Source organism: Cetorhinus maximus, chromosome 11 (genome assembly GCF_964194155.1).
Source record: "Cetorhinus maximus chromosome 11, sCetMax3.hap1.1, whole genome shotgun sequence".
Taxonomy (NCBI): Eukaryota; Metazoa; Chordata; class Chondrichthyes; order Lamniformes; family Cetorhinidae; genus Cetorhinus; species Cetorhinus maximus.
The window spans coordinates 83,245,815-83,265,644 of NC_135889.1; the positions used below are offsets into that span (position 1 = coordinate 83,245,815).

A 19,830-nucleotide genomic window follows, 5' to 3' on the forward strand; every position below is an offset into this window, starting at 1 on the left:
CCTCATAATAATTTGTTGTCATCTAGTCTTTGTCAAAAAGTTGGCAAGGAGCAACAGAATAAGAAGAAAAGATCATTATTGTACAAATCTTGAGCTGGGGCCATGCCTCTTGCTTGTTTACCTCCGCTTCTCTATCTAAATACAACCAAAGAATGCAAGGTAAACTCTGCAGTACAGTCTCTTACTGTAAACGTCATTATTCTCAGGCTGTTAACACTCAGGCCTACACCAGTATCCATCCTTTACTTTTTGTTATCACTGTGTCCAATCCTTCTACTATTTCTCCCTTTGCTTCGTGTGGCAACTTAAGATGCATTCCATCTGCACCAGATGATTTAGCAACTTTCAGTGATGTTAATCTTTCTGTATCTAATAGTATCCCATTCATAACTTCCCTCTCTTATTTTAGTGCAAACTTCACAATCTTCTTTTATTAAAGCAGAAGCATGCACTGATTAGCCAATACTGGTGGCATTGAATCTCCTTACACCCATGTGTTAAGGTGATCTCCATTGGTTGTGTGAGGACAGAAATGTGCACTATGTTTGTGCTGGTCATAGAGGGAGTTAGCAACAGGTTGTGCTTTGCAGCCTTCAACTGAAGGATTTGATGGTAGGTAGGGGAGGTGCTGAAATGAATGCAGTGAAGCAATAATGGACACTAATGGGATGTGCAGGCAAAGTGAAGGAATGTGCAGTTAGGAATAACGAGCACAATATAGTAATAGGTGTTACCCTGCATAAATATGAGCGTAACAATGGCATGGACTGGTTGGGCCGAATGGCCTGTTTGTGTGCTTGTGCACACGACTCTGTTCAACACTAAACTGACCTCTATGAACGGGTGGGCAGTACTGTACTCAGTCCCATGTTAACCCTATATGCGCCGGACCCTTATACTACAAGTATCTGAACAAAATCTACCATGCAAGATAATGCAAACATTTTAGATAGTGTGTTGGGCTTGTTAATGTACTGGAAAATAAGTGTGTAGGGCAAGTGGCCTTTTCTCATCCTCTCTGACATTTTTTAGGTTCATTACTTCCAACTGACAAGGTGCACTAGTGACATACACTGGTACAGAAGTGGTATTACCGTCAGATTCCATGGCCAAGCCCTGAATACAAAAATAACCCATATATTTTAAATGCTAACAATAATATTAAGGAAGGTAATACAACATTCCGCAGCAAATGGGCTGTGAAAATGTGAAGGTTTAAAGCGTTCCAGAGACTGACCAGCGACTCAGCAACTGTCAACTACAAGTCTATATTTTATTCCATTGTTACAGCCACAACTAGAAACTCAGAATAATATGGCAATGATTTTTTTTTTTTCGTTTGTTCTGCCAGGAAGAGATATATAAACAGCTTTCAGCCGAATAGAAGATCTGCTCTGCTGTTGCTGCTGAAGGAGGAGAGGTAGATTGCTCTATCGCGTTTTGAAACTCGCCGATCTATTGGGACCAGCGGAGCCGCCGTTGTCGGTTGCTAAGGACAACAACGGCCGGCGGGGAGAAGGAGGGACTGGAGGACTATGGAGCAGCGGGAGGACCTGGAGAAAACAGCCCAGGATTTCAAGCAACTGGTAGAGGACAGCAAGCAGGTAGAGGGACAAGCAAACCCGGATCGTAATCCCGGTTAGTGTATTCACTCTGAGAGCTAAAACCGGATCACCAAACAGAAGGCAATGTGTCCACACTGGTGACTAAGCCAGAGTTAACAAGGCTGAGCGAATGCTGAATTACAGCAAGATGCCTTCCTATGGATTAGACAACAATCCATCTGCCCATCTCCGGTGCAAGGTCTCATGGCACTCTGGAATAAGTGGAGGAACCTTCTACGGGTATAAAGAGACAATGCTGGGAATGCCCAGCAGGTCTGGTGGCATCTGTGGAGAGAGAAACAGGGTTAACTTTTCAGGTCGAGGACCTCTCCACAGATGCATGTTGCCTGGCCGTCTGAGTATTTCCAGCATTTAGGGTTGGCAACCCGGCAGGATTGGCCTGGAGTCTCCAGGAATTGAAGATTAATCTCCAGGACACTGCTGTGTGCAATCCCGGAGAAAAATCATAGGGACATTAAAAAGTTTTTTTTTAATTCTTCGAACATTTCTCTTCACAAGATATAAAAATATTAAAAATAGTGTGGGGAAGGCTGTTTGGCTGACAGTCAAGCATTATCCAATTGGGTAATAAGTCTTTTTGCTTTCCAATTGGTGTAGGAAGGTAGGATTGGCCAACTAATGGCTGGAGTGTGGGGTAAGTCATGTGATGAAACCTCCAACAATACATTTAATCACAGTTGGCAACCCCACCAGCATTTTCTGTTCAGACTTCCAGCATCCACAATATTTTGCTTTTGTTTTAACGTTCTACAGTTATTTTGGTTAACGTTCATTTCTCAAATAACAACAAAAAACTGATGATTTGCTCACTTTTTTCCTGTTTGTGCTAAGCACCAATTTGTTGCTATTTTTCCCACATTGCAATAATGTCTGCCTTTCAAAAAGTACTTCATTGCCTGTAAAGTACTTTGGGACAGCTTGATGTCCTAAAAGGCTCTGTATGACCATTCCCTTCTTTCCCCGGTTCCATAGCAGACGGGGTTGGGGCAGGTATCACAGATTGACCTAAAACCAGCCGGCCGATCACACAGAAATCAACCAAGTTCCGGAAACCACTAGAGAGTTGGCTGCGGATTTTTCAACATGTAGGGTTTTAAGGTTTGTTGGGGGTGGAGCAACTTCCAAACCACCCACTGTTTCAACGTCAGTGTTCCGAGTCATAAAGACAAACTCTCCGTAATCTGAGCACGTGAGGCTCTCTCTCTGTCAGAATAAAAATATTTTAAAAGTAGTTTCACGCAGAATTTATTTTCAAAAAGGAGGGATAAATCTTTTAAACAGAAGTTTCTCCCCTAGCCATCCTTACTTTTTAATTCTAGGTGTTCCTCCTGACACCAGTGAAAAAACTTTAACATCAACAACTTATATTCATATAACTCCTTTAAAGTAATAAAATTTCCCAAAATGCTGCACAGGAGCATTATAAAAACAAAATATGACGTCGAGCCACAAAAATAATTATGAGATCTGCTGACCAAAAAGCTTGGTCAAATAGGTAGGTTTTAAGGGGTTTCTTAAAGGTGGAAAACAAAGTGGAGAGCTGTAGGGAGGGAATTCCAGAGTTGGCAACCAGGCAACTTAAGGTGCAAACACCCATGGTGGGGCAATTAAAAGTGGGGATGCTCAAGAGGCAAGAATTAGATGAGTGCAGATATCTTGCAGGGTTGTGGAGCTGGAGAAGATTACAGATATAGGAGGGGTGAGACCATGGAGGGATTCGAAAAGAAGCATGAGAATTTTAAATCAAGTCATTGCTTGAGCTGTAGACAATCTAAATCAGTGAGCACAGGGATGATAGGGGAGCAGAGCCTGCTGCAAGTGAGGATATGGGCATCAGTGTTTTGGATTACCTGAAGTTTATGGAGGGCAGAAGGTGGGAGACCAGCCAGGAGTGCATTGGAATAGTCAAGTCTAGAGGTACAAAGGAATCAAAGATACTCCCCACTTGCATGGATGAGTGCAGCTCCCACAACACTCAAGAAGTTTGGCATCATCCAGGACAAAGCAGACCGCTTGATTGCCACCACATCCACAAACATTCACTCCCTCCACCGCCGACACACAGTAGCAGCAGTGTGTACCATCTACAAGATGAATTGCAGGAATTCACCAAGGCTCCTTCGACCTTCCAAACCCACGACCACTACCACCTAGAAGGATAAGGGCAGCAAATAGATGGAAACACCAGCACCTGGAAGTTCACCTCCAAGTCACTCACAATCCTGACTTGGAAATATATCGCTGTTCCTTCACTGTCGCTGGGTCAAAATCCTGGAACTCCCTTCTTAACAGCATTGTGGGTGTACCTACACCACATGGACTGCAGCGGTTCAAGAAGGCAGCTCACCACCACCTTCTCAAGGGCAATTAGGGATGGGCAATAAATGCTGGCCCAGCCAGTGAAGCCCACATCACAGAGTGCAGAAGAAGCCCTTTGGCCCATTGAGTCTGCACCGACACATGAGAAACACCTGACCTGCCTACCTAATCCCATTTACCAGCACTTGGCCCATAGCCTTGAATGGTTATGACATGCCAAGTGCTCATCCAGGTACTTTTTAAAGGATGTGAGGCAAACTGCCTCCACCACCCTCCTAGGCAGTGCATTCCAGACCGTCACTACCCTCTGGGTAAAAAAGTTTTTCCTCCCATCCCCCCTAAACCTCCTGCCCCTCACCTTGAACTTATGTCCCCTCGTGACTGACCCTTCAACTAAGGGGAACAGTTGCTCCCTAACCACCCTGTCCATGCCCCTCATAACCTTGTACACCTCTATCAAGTCGCCCCTCAGTCTTCTCTGCTCCAACAAAAACAACCCAAGTCTATCCAACCTCTCTTCATAACTTAAATGTTTCATCCCAGGCAACATCCTGGTGAGTCTCATCTGCACCCCCTCCAGTGCAATCACATCCCATGAGTGAATACAAAAAAAAATCATCTATGTACTGAATTTGAACTCAAATCTGTAAAATGGCATCTTTTAGCTATGGTTAGGAAGTGTATGACCAGTAGGGTTAATGTGACAGCATATAAAATTAACAAAATGCTAGCTTTAAGCAAATGTGAAACATTCAGGTTATTTTGTATTGTTCAGGAAATTGATGCAGTGCAAGTTACCCTAGAGAAACTACGTGGACTCTCCCAAGATGACAAAACAGAAAAAGCCTTATTACGATCTAGAATAGATGAACAGTCACAGCTCATCTGCATCCTCAAACGACGAGCAGATGAATTCTTATTGCGTTGCCAAACTTTGGAGACAATTAACACTGAGCTGGAGAACCAGCACAAAGACCTCAAGCAACAATTAGAGGGCCAACTAAAGCAGTCAGCTCAGCTCGAGGAGCGATTCATGGACCTGGCATTCAACCACCAAGAACTTATCAAATTCAAGGATGAATACAAGAGTCAGAATGCAGAGCTCAGAAAGCAAAATGAAAAGCTCCAGAAAGAGAATGAAAATATTTTCTGTAAAGCACTGGAACAGAAGGACGACAAAATAGCCAAGCTCTCCAATGAGTTGGGAAAATGTTTAAAGCAATGCAAGGCACTGGAACAGGAATGCAAGTAAGCAATATGAATGATGATTTCAGAATGTGAAATGTGTTCATAATTTAACAAAACATGAATATTTAATCCGTTATAACATTTTTTAAAGTGAAATTGTACCACAGTGAATCATGATTTGATTTTAATAATGCTCAGTACCAATTTGTGGGGCCAGGGCACACAGTGCACACACCTGTACCGTTGTCTCAGGCAGCACATAATATTCATCATGGATACTCATTATCACAATTCAAGTGTGCAGCCAGCATGACTTGCAATACCCATTAGTTGCACTCGTTGTTTGGGAGGGACGAATATAGGACATTTCTGATGCCTTTTGAAGGCAATCAGTTCCTCTTAAAGTGAACCCTTGCAGGACAGGAAGCACTTGTCAATAGAGTATTGGCAGCAGCAAGCACCAAGGAGCACCACAATCCTACATTGCTATTTTGAAGCTCCTGGTGCAAGCGATGGACAGGAGGAGGAAGATGCTCTTTTCGCTAAGGTTCAGAAAGTCCTCTAGGCAACAACTCCACCATCAGAGATTTCAAGGTAAGAATATTGCTCTCTCCTTCTGCCCCCACCTCCACCACTGCTACTCACAATATGCCCTTCTCCCACTTTACTTTTTTATAAACACTACACCTCCTGATTCCTATTCTTATATTCACCACTATTATAAATATCACTTCCCCACAACATAGACGATACATACAATTTAATACTCCATAATTGTCTTATGAAAGTGTGCCTCTCCCTTACACACTCCCTTTTCTCTTTCAGGAGAAAGCTATGCAAAATTCCGAACAGGAAGCTATCACCAGAAGAGGCCGAGTCCGTATGTAATTCTTCTCCCCGCTCATGGAAAAAGTGCTGGCCATCACAGAGAGAGAATCATGGCCATTACTAACAATCCTGGAGGAGATGTTATGCAGGGTTATTTCACACATTGCCCTCTTTTACCATTCTTTCTTCACACTCTGCAACTGTAGATGCTGTCACTACCCACTTTTCTCTCTCTGTTTTCCCTTTACACCAGAAGTTAACCCCTATTCTTCTCTTTCATTGCAGGTGCTGAAAATGTGGATGCCCCTTGGTCATTGAAGAGGAGGCCAGCTTTCCTGCAGGCTTACACAATTTCACGCTCACAAGCACCAATTCAGATATTGGTGACACACATGTTTTAAAGGCTAGGTTAGAGAAGGGGTCTTCATATGATGAATTGTCAGTCACAGATTTGCCGGAGCTAGGGTGGAAGATAGGGTGTCACGGCTCACACCTTGCCGAAAGCATGTTAGCTCTGCTACAGAGGGCTCAGAAGCCAACTTTGATGGCCCTTACTACCAAAGAAGGTTGATTGGCATTTTTTTTTTGTTAGTTCACAGGATATGGACATCGCTGGCTAGGCCATCAAGTAATGCCCATCTCTAATTGCCCTTGAGGAGCTGGTGGTGAGCCACCTTCTTGAACCACTGCAGTCCATGTGGTGTGGGTACATCCACAGTGGTGTTAAGAAAGGAGTTCCAGGATTTTGACCCAGCAAATTATACCAGAAGAGGCTAGGTTCATTAGACAGCCGACCAGCTAGCTTGTGAAGGAGTTCAGCTCCAATTTATGAGAAAGGTTTTCACAAAGCATGGAGACCACTCCATCCAATATGAATCAACTGAGTGGTCAGCTCCATCAACAGGAACACAATTATGTAACCTCTTCTGACAGCACTCTCAGATGGCTGCCACCATGGCCAGTGTTGGTATGGAAGTTCATGATCAACCTGAAATGATAACTAACCTGCAAGTACTGCTTGATCTCTTAAAAGCACTACTGAAGGTGCATTTCCAACTCTTAGAGCCATGAGTTACTGAGCAAGTTCACCACATGACAAGCCAGCAACTGGGGCATAACAAAATTGGAAATGAGTCTTGCAAGAAGCACAGAATCTTAAATATTATTTCACATTTTACATAATTCTGCTCTGGATGCCTGTGGTGAAGCCCATTCAGTGAGGCAAATGGAACATTTCCCAGTCCTTCCTGTTCAGTGTATTGGAGGCTTTTTAGTACCCAAAAAATTGGCGTAATGCCATCAAATTTCCAGGCCAATGTTATAGAAAACTGACTTGAATACATCCTAGAAATTCATTGCCTTTACTATTTGAGCGGTTCTGCTTCTGTCAATCTGAATATTAAAATCTATTACCATATTGCTTTTGCTAAATGTTTGCTCTGATCACTATTTATGCATCTCCCCAACAACATTACTATCAGGAGATGTGTATAAAATCCTACCAGAGTCTTGCATCTTTTCCTGTTCCTTAACTCTACCCATAGTGTTCCTAATAAGGATTACTGAAATCCTCAGCATGCACTGTGGTAATTGTGGATTTTATAAATATTGCTACTCACCCTTCTTTTCTAATTTTCCTGTCCTATCTAAAGATCCCATAGGTAGGAATATTTGGCTCCCAATCATGCTAAACCTGTAACCAAGTCTACATCATTACCATTTCATCTGAATTTGCGCTTCTAACTTTCTTTATTTCTATGTGCATTCAATTACCAAAACCTTGGCTGGAATTTTTCAGAAGCAGCAGAAGTCCTGCTGGGGGTGAAAGTTTCTGGAGGGGGACCCTGCTTTGGAGGGTGGCAGGATTGAGGGCCACATATTATGGGCGGCAACCAATTAAGTGGCTGCTACCAAGGCTGCTGTCCAATTAGAGGGCCGGCAGCTTAGCAGCGCAATCAGGAGCAGTGGCTGCTGCTGGGACGGCATCTAGAGAGTGCATCAATGGATGTGTGTCCGTTTAATAAATGGAGTCTGGGGACACCGGACCAATCAGTCAGTCACAGCGACTGGTGGAGGGGGTCACAGAAGGCAGGTGTGCCCATGCTGTTGGGACACCATTGCAGCCAGGTTTGGGCCAAAGAGTGCCTATAAAGGAGGACCTCCCCCACCCAAGCCTGCTGGGAGACTGCCAAGGTTTACCTGACAATCTCCCTACACAGCATAAGGCCCCCCACCTACAGCTTGTAAAATAGCAGTGGAGATGGGAAGAGGCCTAATTGGCCACTTTAGTGGTTCATTTGGGCTCCAGGTGGGCAGACCCACCCCTACTTTTCCCACTGCTGGCAAAATGGCATGGCAGCAGGAAGGCATCAGGTGTACCACTAGAGCTTCCCAAGCCATTTTGCCAGCCTTCCCGTCTCCGAACCCACCCCCAAAGATCCCATAAAATTCCAGCTCTTATCTGGGTAACTGTCCCTTCCTTTCCCACATGACCTGCCGATGTTCTTACACTTCTTGATTTAAAGTGTTGATTTTCCCCTCCCACATGGTTGCTCCTAGAACCAAAGGGAAGTTTATACAGTAAGTCCCCATTTAAAGTTGCCTCTTTTAACACTGTTTCACTTTAATGTCAGTCAATTAATGGAGCCTGCATTCTCATTAGCATTGTAAGATTCATTTTAAAGCCGTTTCCTGCCGGTCTGACATAGGGCTGCATGCACCACTTGTTGCCAGCCTGACTCTTTCTCTCACTGATGACCCACTGACTTGCAGCCTTTTCTGCTTCCCAGGACCTAGTTCTGGCACAGCTCCTTATTTTGAGGGTCACATCTTGAAAACCTGCTAGCCCTGTGCAAACCATCTTCCTCCTTTTGATCTTCAAGGCTAAATACGCCACAGAGTTTTTTGTTAAGTGATCTGAGTCAAAGGCTTAAGCCGAAGCTGCTCCTCCTGCCTCTCACCGCTCATCTCCAGAGCCCCCCCCACTCACAGTGTGGGTTCAGGAGAGGCAAGCAGTGAGCGGGAACTTTTAAGCTAAAAAAAAACTGGTTATAAAAGCCCCCGCTCAGCACTTTTGCACTGTCGGGACCCACACTTTCACAACCTTGGAACTTTGCCTTTTGATCGGATCGAAATCCGGATCTTGAACGGGAACATGGTTCAGGAGGTGGAACAGCGAGCCGGAGAGTCGAGAAGCGGGAGTCTTGGCCAGAGGGTGAGTCAGGGAGAAGCAGGGGCTGCAAATCAGAGGGTCAATAGCAAGCGGGTGGGTTAGGAAACGGGACAGGCCACAAGTTGGAGGGTCAACAACTAGAGAGCAGAGGAGGGTCGGCGAGAGAAAGGGTCCACAGCAACCAAGGGGTCAGACAGCAGGATGTGAGACGAGCGGAAGGTTTGGGAAGCAAGACTGGTGGCAAGCACGGGGGTACGTAAAAAATTACCATATTTTTATATTTTTATTTTATTTTGTTATTTCATCTATCAGCATGGAATTTAGCATAGTATTTCAGCATGCAGAGTATGATGTTTTAATGTGCTTTTTCTTTGATGAGAAAAGTCCTACGGAACCCAACGACATCTTTTACATTGGTTTTAAGGGGAAAATCTGATTCGCTTAAAGTCATTTCACTTAAATTTTCAGGAACGCAACTACAACTTTAAGTGAGGACTTATTGTATGTGGATTGACTGACTACTCTGGATCTTCACTCTCTTGCAAAGTGGAGAGGGAAAGGGAATGGGGTATAAATGTTTAAAATTACGAGAGGTTTGGACAAATTGGATCCAAATAAGGTTACTATATGCAGAATCTAATCACAAGGGGTTATATTTATAAATTAAGGATAACAAAAGAAAACAGGAAATGCAGGAGGAGCTTTTTTTACTAAAAGGGTACAAAGTATGTGGAACAGTTTATCAACATGAATTTCAGGCTGTTGTCAATATATAGATTCAGGGTTATCCAAACTCTGGATGGATGCCCTTGATGGTTTTCTGCCTGAAAGTATTATTATTAATTCTGGTCATGTTTTTGGCTATTTCTCTGAAAACTAATGACGATGATATTTGTTGCTCCTATATTTCAGTCAAATAACACAGAATTTACAGAGAAAAGAAAGTGAGCTTTTAGAGAAACAAACAAGCACAGAGAAGTTTTATCTTAATGAAGTGCAATCATTAAGGGCAAAGCTGAAAGATTCAGAAGATCGATATAATGGTATGTATTCAAAGACATAAGCAATACTAATATAAGTAATTCCAATGTATCAAAGGAAGTTTGAGCAAATGGAACATAATAACATGAATATTTATAAGAGCATTTAAGAAATTAATTGTTAGTAAACTTTAAATGCAACCTTTTACTTTTATTTGCCATATAGTTAACTGTTCCTTAATTTTAAAGCTTTTGAACAGCTTGTGTAAGCAATGTGCATGCACAAGTATAACTTTGGATAACCACCTAAAATAATTTTATCAATATAGTTTTAGGTTGAATTGAGCAAATAGTTTTAATTTTTCTGTTATTATCAAAACAGGCTGTTTTTCTTATACTTTTTCATTGGGACTATCCAGTTAGAAACAGTATACTGATAGTTGCTAGTTAGCACATCAAGGTGAAAGTGTGAATTGATACATTGACAAGTACCTTTCTAAATCTGACTCCTGGACTGTTTTAAGTGGCTGAACTGAAGCAGAAAGAATCTGCAGAAACCAGAAATCGCAAAGAAACAGAATTCCAACACAAATTGCATATGCTGTCCCAAGAGAAGGAAGAACTTCTGAAACTTTCCATGCAGCGAGGGAAAATTATACAGGTTAAGTTGAAATATATTTTAAAAATCAAATTAAGTGCAGAGAAAAATGACTTGTAATTTTAATATTAACTGTTCTGAGTCAATTCCTTGTATATGAGAAACAAACTGCTTAATTTGTTTAAAATTAAAAAAATAGATACACAATTATTTATGTACTGTCCTATAGAATTCCTCTTGCAGAGGATGCACTTTTAATTAAGATGGTCCCATCAAGCTCCACAACTTTCCTTTCCGTGCCCAAACCAATGAATCAGCAACAAAAATTTTCTTCCAATTTCACCTCATTCCAGTTAACCGGACTTTTCTCTGTCTCTGATGATACCTTCATCAAGGTATCCCTATCTCTTCACAACAGCATTGTTTTTCTCTCTTGATCTCCTGGGCAGGGTTTCTTTCCCATTTATAACCCTCACAATAGGATGTCTCATTTTCTCTTCTCTTGAACCCAATCATCTGGGTGCCCAAGATGGTCTCTTTCCTTTTTCCTTCACCCCCAACAAATTTTTTTTTCCCTTTTCATTCTCCAGGCTCAAAAGGCATTTTTTGTACCTTTCCTTTCTGTCTTTTTCTTTTCTCCCTATTTCCTGGATGCAGTGCCCTAGAAGTTCACTCATCAGAGATGGATTCCTGCTCGTGTACATAGTAAAGCTATCTTTGATCACATAGCAGTTCTCAAACTTTTTCAAGCTGAGTCTCACCATTTCAGATGTTCTTGGCTTGGGATATGAAATTGTGTGTATTTTAGAAGAGGTTCGTGCTGATCTGGATATATGTGGATACAGCATGGAACTTTTACTTGTCATTGGTAGAAGTCTAATTTCTGAGTTATGATGACTTTTTGGAATATAGGAAAAACAAAAGGATATTCAACAACTTGAGGAGAAGTTAAAATTAACAGAAAAAGCAAAAAAAGATGCGGAAGAAAGGTAAGGAAACCAGGAAATAAACTATTTAGTGTGTGACTTAACATTGATCAATATTAGATTTTCTAAACTTTTATGCAATTTTACACATGTTGACAGGCTGCTATGGTTCTCAGTTTACTTATACGTATGTATTTGCAGAAGCATACACTGATAAATTAGTTGGTATTATATATCTATCAATGTACAATAATACAAGCTTCGTAATTTTAATGAGCAGGACCATTCAGGGTCTATTATGTTGTTTTAGCTCTGCCCCTCATCCACCTACCTGTCCTTCGATAGTTTTGTATTGTGAGATGATTTTGTTTCATAGGCTTCCAAGAAGATCAAGACTGCTTCATCCTTTTTCAGTCAAAACCAGAAGCTTGGCATCAGTTGCTCTGATTATCATAGCTTCCACAGCAACGTAGCTGTTACTTCTTGCAGTGAGAAGCAGTATTAGTCTATGCAATGATGGTGATTCTTAATCTTCTGTTGGGAAGGGATGTGGATCAGGGAAGATTGATTATAGTTAGATAATCAAAGGATGATACAGAATAGAAGAAGGCCATTGAGTCCATCATAACTGCACTGCCTCTTTGAAAGATCTATTCAATTAGTTCTACACCCCCTACTCTATCCCATAGCCCTTCAAGTATTTATTCAATTGTCTTTTGTGAGTGATAATTGAATCTGCTTCCACTACTATTTTAGCCAGTCCTCTTAAAAACATAACAAGTCAGTGTATAGTATTTATCCCATCATGATGTCCCTGGCTCTTTCGCCAATTAACTTAATTCTGTGTCCTCTGGTTACCCATTCTTCTGCCACCTCAAACAGTTTCTCCTTATGTATTCTTCTACACTTCCCTCCTTAATCTTCTCTGTTCCAAGAAGAACAGTCCCAACTTCTCCAGTCTCCTCACATAACTGAAGACCCTCATCTTGGGTACCATCCTCATAAATCTCTTCTGCACCTAAGGCCTTTACACCCTTCCTAAAATGTGGTGCCCAGAATTGAACACAATACTTCAGCTAAGACTAAACCAGTGTTTTATTAAAGTCTAGCATAACTTTCTTGTTTTTGAACTCAATGCCCCTAACAATATGATGCAATAGGCTCCTCAAATTGGCCTGGCACCTTCAAAGACAAATGTATGTACATTCCCATGTCTCTCTATTCCTGCACCCTTTCTAAACTGTAACATTTAGTTTATATTGCCTCTCCCTTTTCTTCCTACCAAAATAAATCATGTCACACTTCTCTATGTTAAATTGTATCTGCCACAGGTTTGCCCATTATCAGTCTGTTTACTATATTTCCAAGTTTTGAGTTATTAGTAGACTTTGAAATTAATCCCTGTATACCTAAGTGTGCCTCATCAATATTGTCAAAAAGACAGAAAATATGCAAGCCTGTGACTATTATTTTTAGAAGCTCCAAACAAATCAAGAGCTGTGGACTGGAAGACAGCCTTTATCAAAAACATTAGTGTATAAAATTATGAGTGACGTGGAAGGAATAAGAAATACCTATTTTCTTTAGCAGAGAGGCACAGATTTAAAGTAATTGGCAAATGGATTGGAACGGAGTTGAGGAGAAACTTTTTCACCCAGAGGGTGTTGGGGGGCCCGGAACTCACTTTCAGAAAGGATGGTAAAGGCAGAAAGCCTCATCAATTTTTAAAAAATACTTAGATATGCACTTGAAGTGCTGTAACCTACAGGGCTGTGACCAAGAGCTAGAAAGCAGGGTCAGGCTGAATAACTCTTTTCGATCAGCAGATACATGTTGGGTCAAATAGCCTCCTTCTGTGCCATACATTTTCTGTTTCTTTGCCCCAGTACTTACACCTGGGGGATACCACTGCACATTTCCCTCAGTCTGAAAAACAACTGTTCACCACTACTCTCTTTCTATGTCTTAACCAATTTGGATCCACACACCTACTGCCCTTTTAATTCCTCAGTCTTCAATTTTGCTATCAAGCCTATTATGTGGCACTTTATGAAACACTATTTGAAAGTCTATTTACACATCAACCATGCTACACTCGTCAACCCTCTTTGTTAATTGATCAAACTTCTGTCCCCGCCTCAAACCCCATACATCCCGTGCCCACCCATATGCCCTGGTCCCCATGCCTAGTCACTCACCCCCCCATACCCCCCGCCCCCCCCCCATACCCATTCTCCCAGTACCCACTCTGTACAGGACTCTTGAGACTGCTAATAGAATTGGGAAATTTTTGAGATGTCCATAAAACACTGTCAAAATAAGCTAACAGTTTTTCAAAAACTACTTTAAAAAACCCACAATCCAATAGATGGTCATAAAACTGCCAAGATAAAGAAACAGTCATTCAAAAATCACTCCAAAAACCATAATCCTATTAAGTGATCAAAAAACTATCAAATTGCCGGGCCTGAATCTTCTGGTCAGCATGTAGGGGCGGGCCCCGCTTGCCGGCGCGTAAGATGACGCGGTGACGTCTGGGGTGCGTCCCGACGTCACCGCGTGTCATTCCGATCTTTAGTTCGGCACGTGCGCGCTAGAGTCGGTTGCGCGCCCGCCAAAATGTCAAAGGCCTATTAAGGTCATTTAAATAATGGTTTAAGCAATTAACAGGGCTGCCTGTCCAACCTTAAGGCTGGCAGGCAGGCGAAGAGCCCAGGCGGCCTTCGCATTTTTCATGGAACCTCATCCACGGGCAAGATGAGGTTTCATGACGGTTTTTAGACTTTACCAAAAATTTTTAATAAAATTCATAGACATGTCACAGCTCATCTGACACTGTCACATGAAGGGACGTGTCCAAATAATTTTTAAAAATCTTTTATTGACTTTTTCACGATGAAATAAATCTCCCTGAGGCACGGAGCTGCCTCAGGGAGATTTCAGTGCTCTTTCACCTGCAGGGAGTGCACAGCGCTTCTGGGTGCGCGTCACACTGGGCTGGCCTTAATTGGCCCGCCCACGTAAAATGGCGGCGCACAGCCGATCGCGGGTGACGATTGTTTGCGCTCCCGCTCCGCTCCCTCCCACCCACCCACCCCACCGATAGGGAGAACATTTTCCCCCCAGTTTCAGGAATGGCGGCAGATATCCTAGAATTGGATCCCACCTGCCGTTTTTAAAAGCCCACCCAAAGCGGGTTGCCACTGTGTCAGGAGGGGAAAATCTGGCCCATTAACTCTATTTTTCTTTCTGCGGGTGCAATCTGACCTGCGCTTTCCAGCACTTTCGGTTTTTATTTCAGATTCATTCTAAAACAGTTGGCTTATATTAAATGTCTTGGAGGAAGTTTTTTTTTATTGATTGACGGAATATGGGTGTCATTGGCTAGCCCAGCATTTATTGCAGATCCCTAATTGCCCTTGAGAAGGTGGTAGTGAGCTGCCTTCTTGAACCGCTGCAGCCCCTGTGGCATAGGCACACCAAAAGTGCTGTTAGGGAGGGAGATCCAGCGACAGTGAAGGAACAGCGATATATTTCCAAGTCAGGATGGTGAGTGGCTTGGAGGGAACTTCCAGGTGGTGGTATTCCCATCTGTCTACTGCCTTTGTCCTTCTAGATGGTATCGGTCATGGGTTTGGAAGATGCTGCCCTAGGAGCCTTGGTGAACTTCTGCAGTGCACATTGTATATTGTACACTCTGCTGTCACTGTTCGTCGGTGGTGGAGGGAGTGAATGTTTGTGGATGGGGTGCCAATCAAGCGGGCTGCTTTGTCCTGGATGGTGTCAAGCTTCTTGAGTGTAGTTGGAGCTGCATTCATCCAGACAAGTGGAGAGTATTCTATCACACTCCTGACTTGTGCCTTGTAGATAGTGGGCAGGTTTTGGGGAGTCAGGAGGTGTTACTCACTGCGGGATTCCTAGCTTCTGACCTGCTTTTGCAGCCACAGTCTTTATGTGGCTAGTCCTGTTCAGTTTCTGGTCAATGGTAACCCCAGGATGTTGATAGTGGGGGATTCAGTGATGGTAATACCATTGAATGTCAAGGGGCGATTGTTAGATTCTCTCTTGTTGGAGATGGTCATTGCCTGGCAGTTGTGTGGCACGAATGTTACTTGCCACTTGTCAGCCCAAGCCTTGATATTGTCCAAGTCTTGCTGCATTTGGTTATGGACTGCTTCAGTATCTAACAAGTTGCGAATGGTGCTGAACATTGTGCAATCATCAGCGAACATCCCCACTTCTGACCTTATGATGGAAGAAAGGTCATTGATGAAGCAGCTGAAGATGGTTGGGCCTAAGAGGAACTCGTGCAGTGATGTCCTGGAATTGGACATATTGGAACAGTACCTCTTGACTGAATATAGTCTACAATCTGCTGGAAGATTACTAATTTCTCCCATGCACCCACATTCTTTTGGAGATTGTCACATATTCCGTCTTCTGACATATCTAAAAGAGTTGATTTAAATAATTCATTTTCAAACGAACTAAAGGAGGTTCAACTACTTGAGAAATTAATATCAAGGGAAAAAGCAAGGATGAAAAAAGTCAAGTAAAGAACTGGAAAAGAAACTTATTTATTGTGAGGTCCAACAATGGGTTAATTTAAGATTTTTAGAAGTTAATATTTGTATTGTGAAGCTGTTATATTCTAATACACTCCTTCCCATTTGTTTTGAACAAAATTAAAGCAAAATAAGAAAATGGACAAAATTAATGTTTGTGCATGCAATTACTAACATTTAAACGTAGCTGCTTTGAATTTACATAATTTTCAGAATGTCTGTTCGCTGAATCTTACTACCAGATTGCTCTTGTACAATTCTCACAAACTGATTAAGTTCCACAGCAATGCAAGCAAAGACCTGGGAGGTTTTCCATCCACTCTTTTGTCTACTTGGTGAATAAGGAATTAGGAGAAAATAGAATAGTTTTCCCATCAAAGTAAAATTAAAATTTGTTAAACATAGAAAGAAAATATAGTGTTATGCTATGGCAGTTGGTATTTGCCAGACTGACCAAATCCCAAAGGGAAATTTGGCCAAGCTATCACAACAATTTTGCAATTTGTATTTATTACAAAAAGGTTTGCGCACTAAAGTCAGAAGTAAAGAATCCACGACCACCTTTAGAGATTTTAAAGATTAAATTAAAACGTTTTTTACCAAAAGAAAAAAATGTTACACAGTTAAATTTAGTCTTATAACAGTTGGCAAAAGATTCCTACTTAGCCAGACTCCCAAATACACACCCCTTTAAGGCAACAGTCCAAATAGATTCTTAATGTATAAAACATCCAGCAATATTACCACTAGCACTCACTGTTTCTGTAAGGGAGGTACTTCACAGCTTCTCTCTCCCTGTCACTTGACAATGGAATTCCAAGGCTTTTAACAAAACCTTGCACTCTCGAACAATCTGGGGTGCCTTGAAGCTGCTTTTTCATAGGTCTGTTTCCCACAGTCCACCTTTCAAGATCTCACATGGCCACTCACCATAGAGCTTTCCATCTTTCTTTAAATATATTTCTCCCCTCTAAATCCCATTGTGTCAACTTTGCTTTGGAAGTTACTTTTCCCAGAATATAAAAATCATGCTGTTATTCTGGCCAGCACTTTTGGGGAAAAAAACTTAATAACTTTTCCTTATTTATCTTGCCAGTTGTAAAACATCTTATCATGTCCCTTTGAAAATCAAACAACCTCTCAATGTTGCTCAAAATGCAATTTTCATTCACACTGTATCTACTGGGACCTCATTCTACCTCACCCATTTCCATTTCAAAATTACTGTTTTTACATTTAATCCCTTTGATGATTCAAACCTTGCAGTCTGACTGCCTGCAGTTTAATTAAACTAGTCACACAAACACAAACACAGCCCCACAAGCCTATTTTAAAGTATCCCACAGTAATAGAAAAAAAATATTTCCTTTACAGTGGCAGTTGCTCATCCATTATATAATTGCATGCATAAAAAACTATTGTTGAGCCTTTATGAGGCATTTCTTTGAATGATTGCTATCAGATTGTTTTGGTAGAAACAGTTGTATTTCTGTTACACATTTCATTCAAGAGGTGCTTTATATTTCAGGTTTCAATATGAATCTGCAACAGTAAATGCAAATGTCAAAGTCAAGGAGTTACAGCAGCAGTATCACAAATCTCAACAGGTTTATGCTGACTTGGAAAGGGTAAAGTAAACTCTGGCTATAAATCTGATCAATCCTTCCTCCAATTTTAAAACAGAAATGTGCCTGTCTTTCATAGGCAGAAAAGTGTATTATTTTTCCAATAATAAAAGCATTTTAAGATGTTAGAGAATAACATTACTTCTACATTGCTTCAAGCACACCAATAATCCACTTCCATGAGTGACAAATTGTGCTGCATTTCCAGTTTATCACCCAACCTGTAAATCGTGCAATATGGCATTAAGATTTTGAGTGTTAACTGAAAATGCTTTCATGCAAGTAATACCACCCTGTATAATATTGCCGCTCCTTTCAGCTATCCCTTTAGCCAGAGATTTTCAAGACAATCCTGACTCATCCCTTAAATATTTTGCCAGCCTCAGCCATTCTTCATCTCTGTTCTATCTCAGGCCTATATCAGTACTGAGTAGTAACAGATTATACAACACAGTGTCTACATCATCCAATTTTGAAAATCAGAAAGCCTATTCTAACTATGTGTTATGGGTGAAGTTAAACAGGCAGACACAAGTTAAAGTTATATATACTAATTGTGGTCTCATAAATTCACTGCAGGAATACAATTTTGGTTACGGAGATGAGAATCCTGCATCTTTTCACTTTTTTTGACAAAACCTAGAATGTAGAACGTGTAGAAATCTGGAATGAGGAAAGAAGCCTAGATTTACTGGCTACTAAAATTAAAATATTTCTCTACATGGCCTACTCTACATACTCCAAAACCATGATATCCCTTACTGTAGTCTAAATGTAAGTAGCCTATTACAAAATTTCTCAAAAATTGCTATTTACTAACCTCTTGTTTCATTAATAGGAATTTGAAGCTTTCAAAAAGCACAGCAACGATCTGCTAACAAAAGAGAAGGAACTGAATGCCAAACTACGTCATCTGATTGACTGATGCCAGATTTCAACATTAGTATATTTTACTAACTTTGCATTTTGCAGTAAATTGACCCTCTAGAACCAGATACAAATAAAAGAACCATTTTAATGACCTACTTTTGAAATAGTTTATCCTCCCCATACAAATGTTATCCATAACAGGTTTTGGAGTTTTGTAGTAAGCTTCTGTTTTTCCTACACTTGTGCTGAAACCGATCTTATTCTGGTTTCCCTTAGTTCTGTCCATAGAACAACAGAAAAACTGAACATGAAAAATACATTCCAAGGTCAGAAATCCATCGCCAAAATCTAAAACAAATCTGTGAAGCAAGTTAAAATTTCAGAAAAAGATTGCATTATGCTATTAAATAATACCATTATGCAGTGACTGTAAGAATTTTCAGTTGGAAAACAAGCTTTCTCATTTGGATGAGAGTAAAATATATTTGCCTTTGTATTGTAGATTTTATTAATTGGGAAGCAAACATCCCAATTGTTGTTTTTGTTTTAAATTATGCTCTTTAAAGGCAGGAATTTTTTGTCATGCATCTGCAGTTTGAGTGAAGTACCAATTGTATATAAAAGTATCTCTCATACAAACTATTTGGTATGCATTCACACACTGCCTGTTTCATCTGCAAACCATAAAATATTGTATCCTGTTTATTTTTTAAAAACTGGAAGATGGATCTTTTTCACAAACCTACCTAAAAGACTTTTGTATTCAGTTGATCTGCTATAACAGGGACACTTCATTTTAGCTTTACTGATCTGCAAACTTCTTTCTCTAATTAATCAGTATGCTAATGTAGCAAACTTAGTTGAGACCTTATTTAGTTCCATTGATTACACTGTGCATAATGGCAGCTGATCTCATATTGGCCATTTTACTCCATTGGCTGAGATGAATTTCAACCTTTTAATCTTATACATGGAAAGAAATGTGACAGCAGTTTTTCATCCCCCAAATTTACATGTCGCTGCAAAGAATTTTGTGGCCAGAATCAATAGCCTCAGGGCCTTCTGACTTATCAGCAGCTATCCTTCTCCAGCTTTCACTTGTGACTCATCAAACTTCCCAATCCTGTTGTGAAC

The 19,830-nt window shown here is 41.1% G+C and overlaps 1 protein-coding gene across 2 annotated transcripts; it reads left to right on the plus strand.

The window, feature by feature from the left end:
- Positions 1 to 1,481: 1,481 nt before the first annotated feature.
- LOC144686731 (coiled-coil domain-containing protein 89) lies at positions 1,482 to 19,370 on the plus strand. Of its 2 annotated transcripts, none has more exons than XM_078552336.1 (7): positions 1,482 to 1,604; positions 4,720 to 5,192; positions 10,045 to 10,175; positions 10,637 to 10,773; positions 11,623 to 11,699; positions 17,730 to 17,829; positions 18,665 to 19,370. In XM_078552336.1, the coding sequence occupies exons 1-7, from the start codon at positions 1,536 to 1,538 to the stop codon at positions 18,749 to 18,751; spliced, it is 1,074 nt and encodes a 357-aa protein (XP_078408462.1). In that variant the 5' UTR covers positions 1,482 to 1,535; the 3' UTR covers positions 18,752 to 19,370. The 2 variants fall into 2 exon arrangements, with proteins under 2 accessions (XP_078408462.1, XP_078408463.1); XM_078552337.1 differs by having other exon boundaries at positions 1,582 to 1,844.
- Positions 19,371 to 19,830: the final 460 nt, after the last annotated feature.

Bases quoted from the DNA above. Each gene is read 5' to 3' on its own strand.
- LOC144686731 (XM_078552336.1), top strand. From the start codon at position 1,536: ATGGAGCAGCGGGAGGACCTGGAGAAAACAGCCCAGGATTTCAAGCAA. The intron at 5,193-10,044 runs GTAAGCAATATG...CCTATATTTCAG, and splicing joins GCACTGGAACAGGAATGCAA to TCAAATAACACAGAATTTAC. The intron at 11,700-17,729 runs GTAAGGAAACCA...TTTATATTTCAG, and splicing joins AAAAAAGATGCGGAAGAAAG to GTTTCAATATGAATCTGCAA.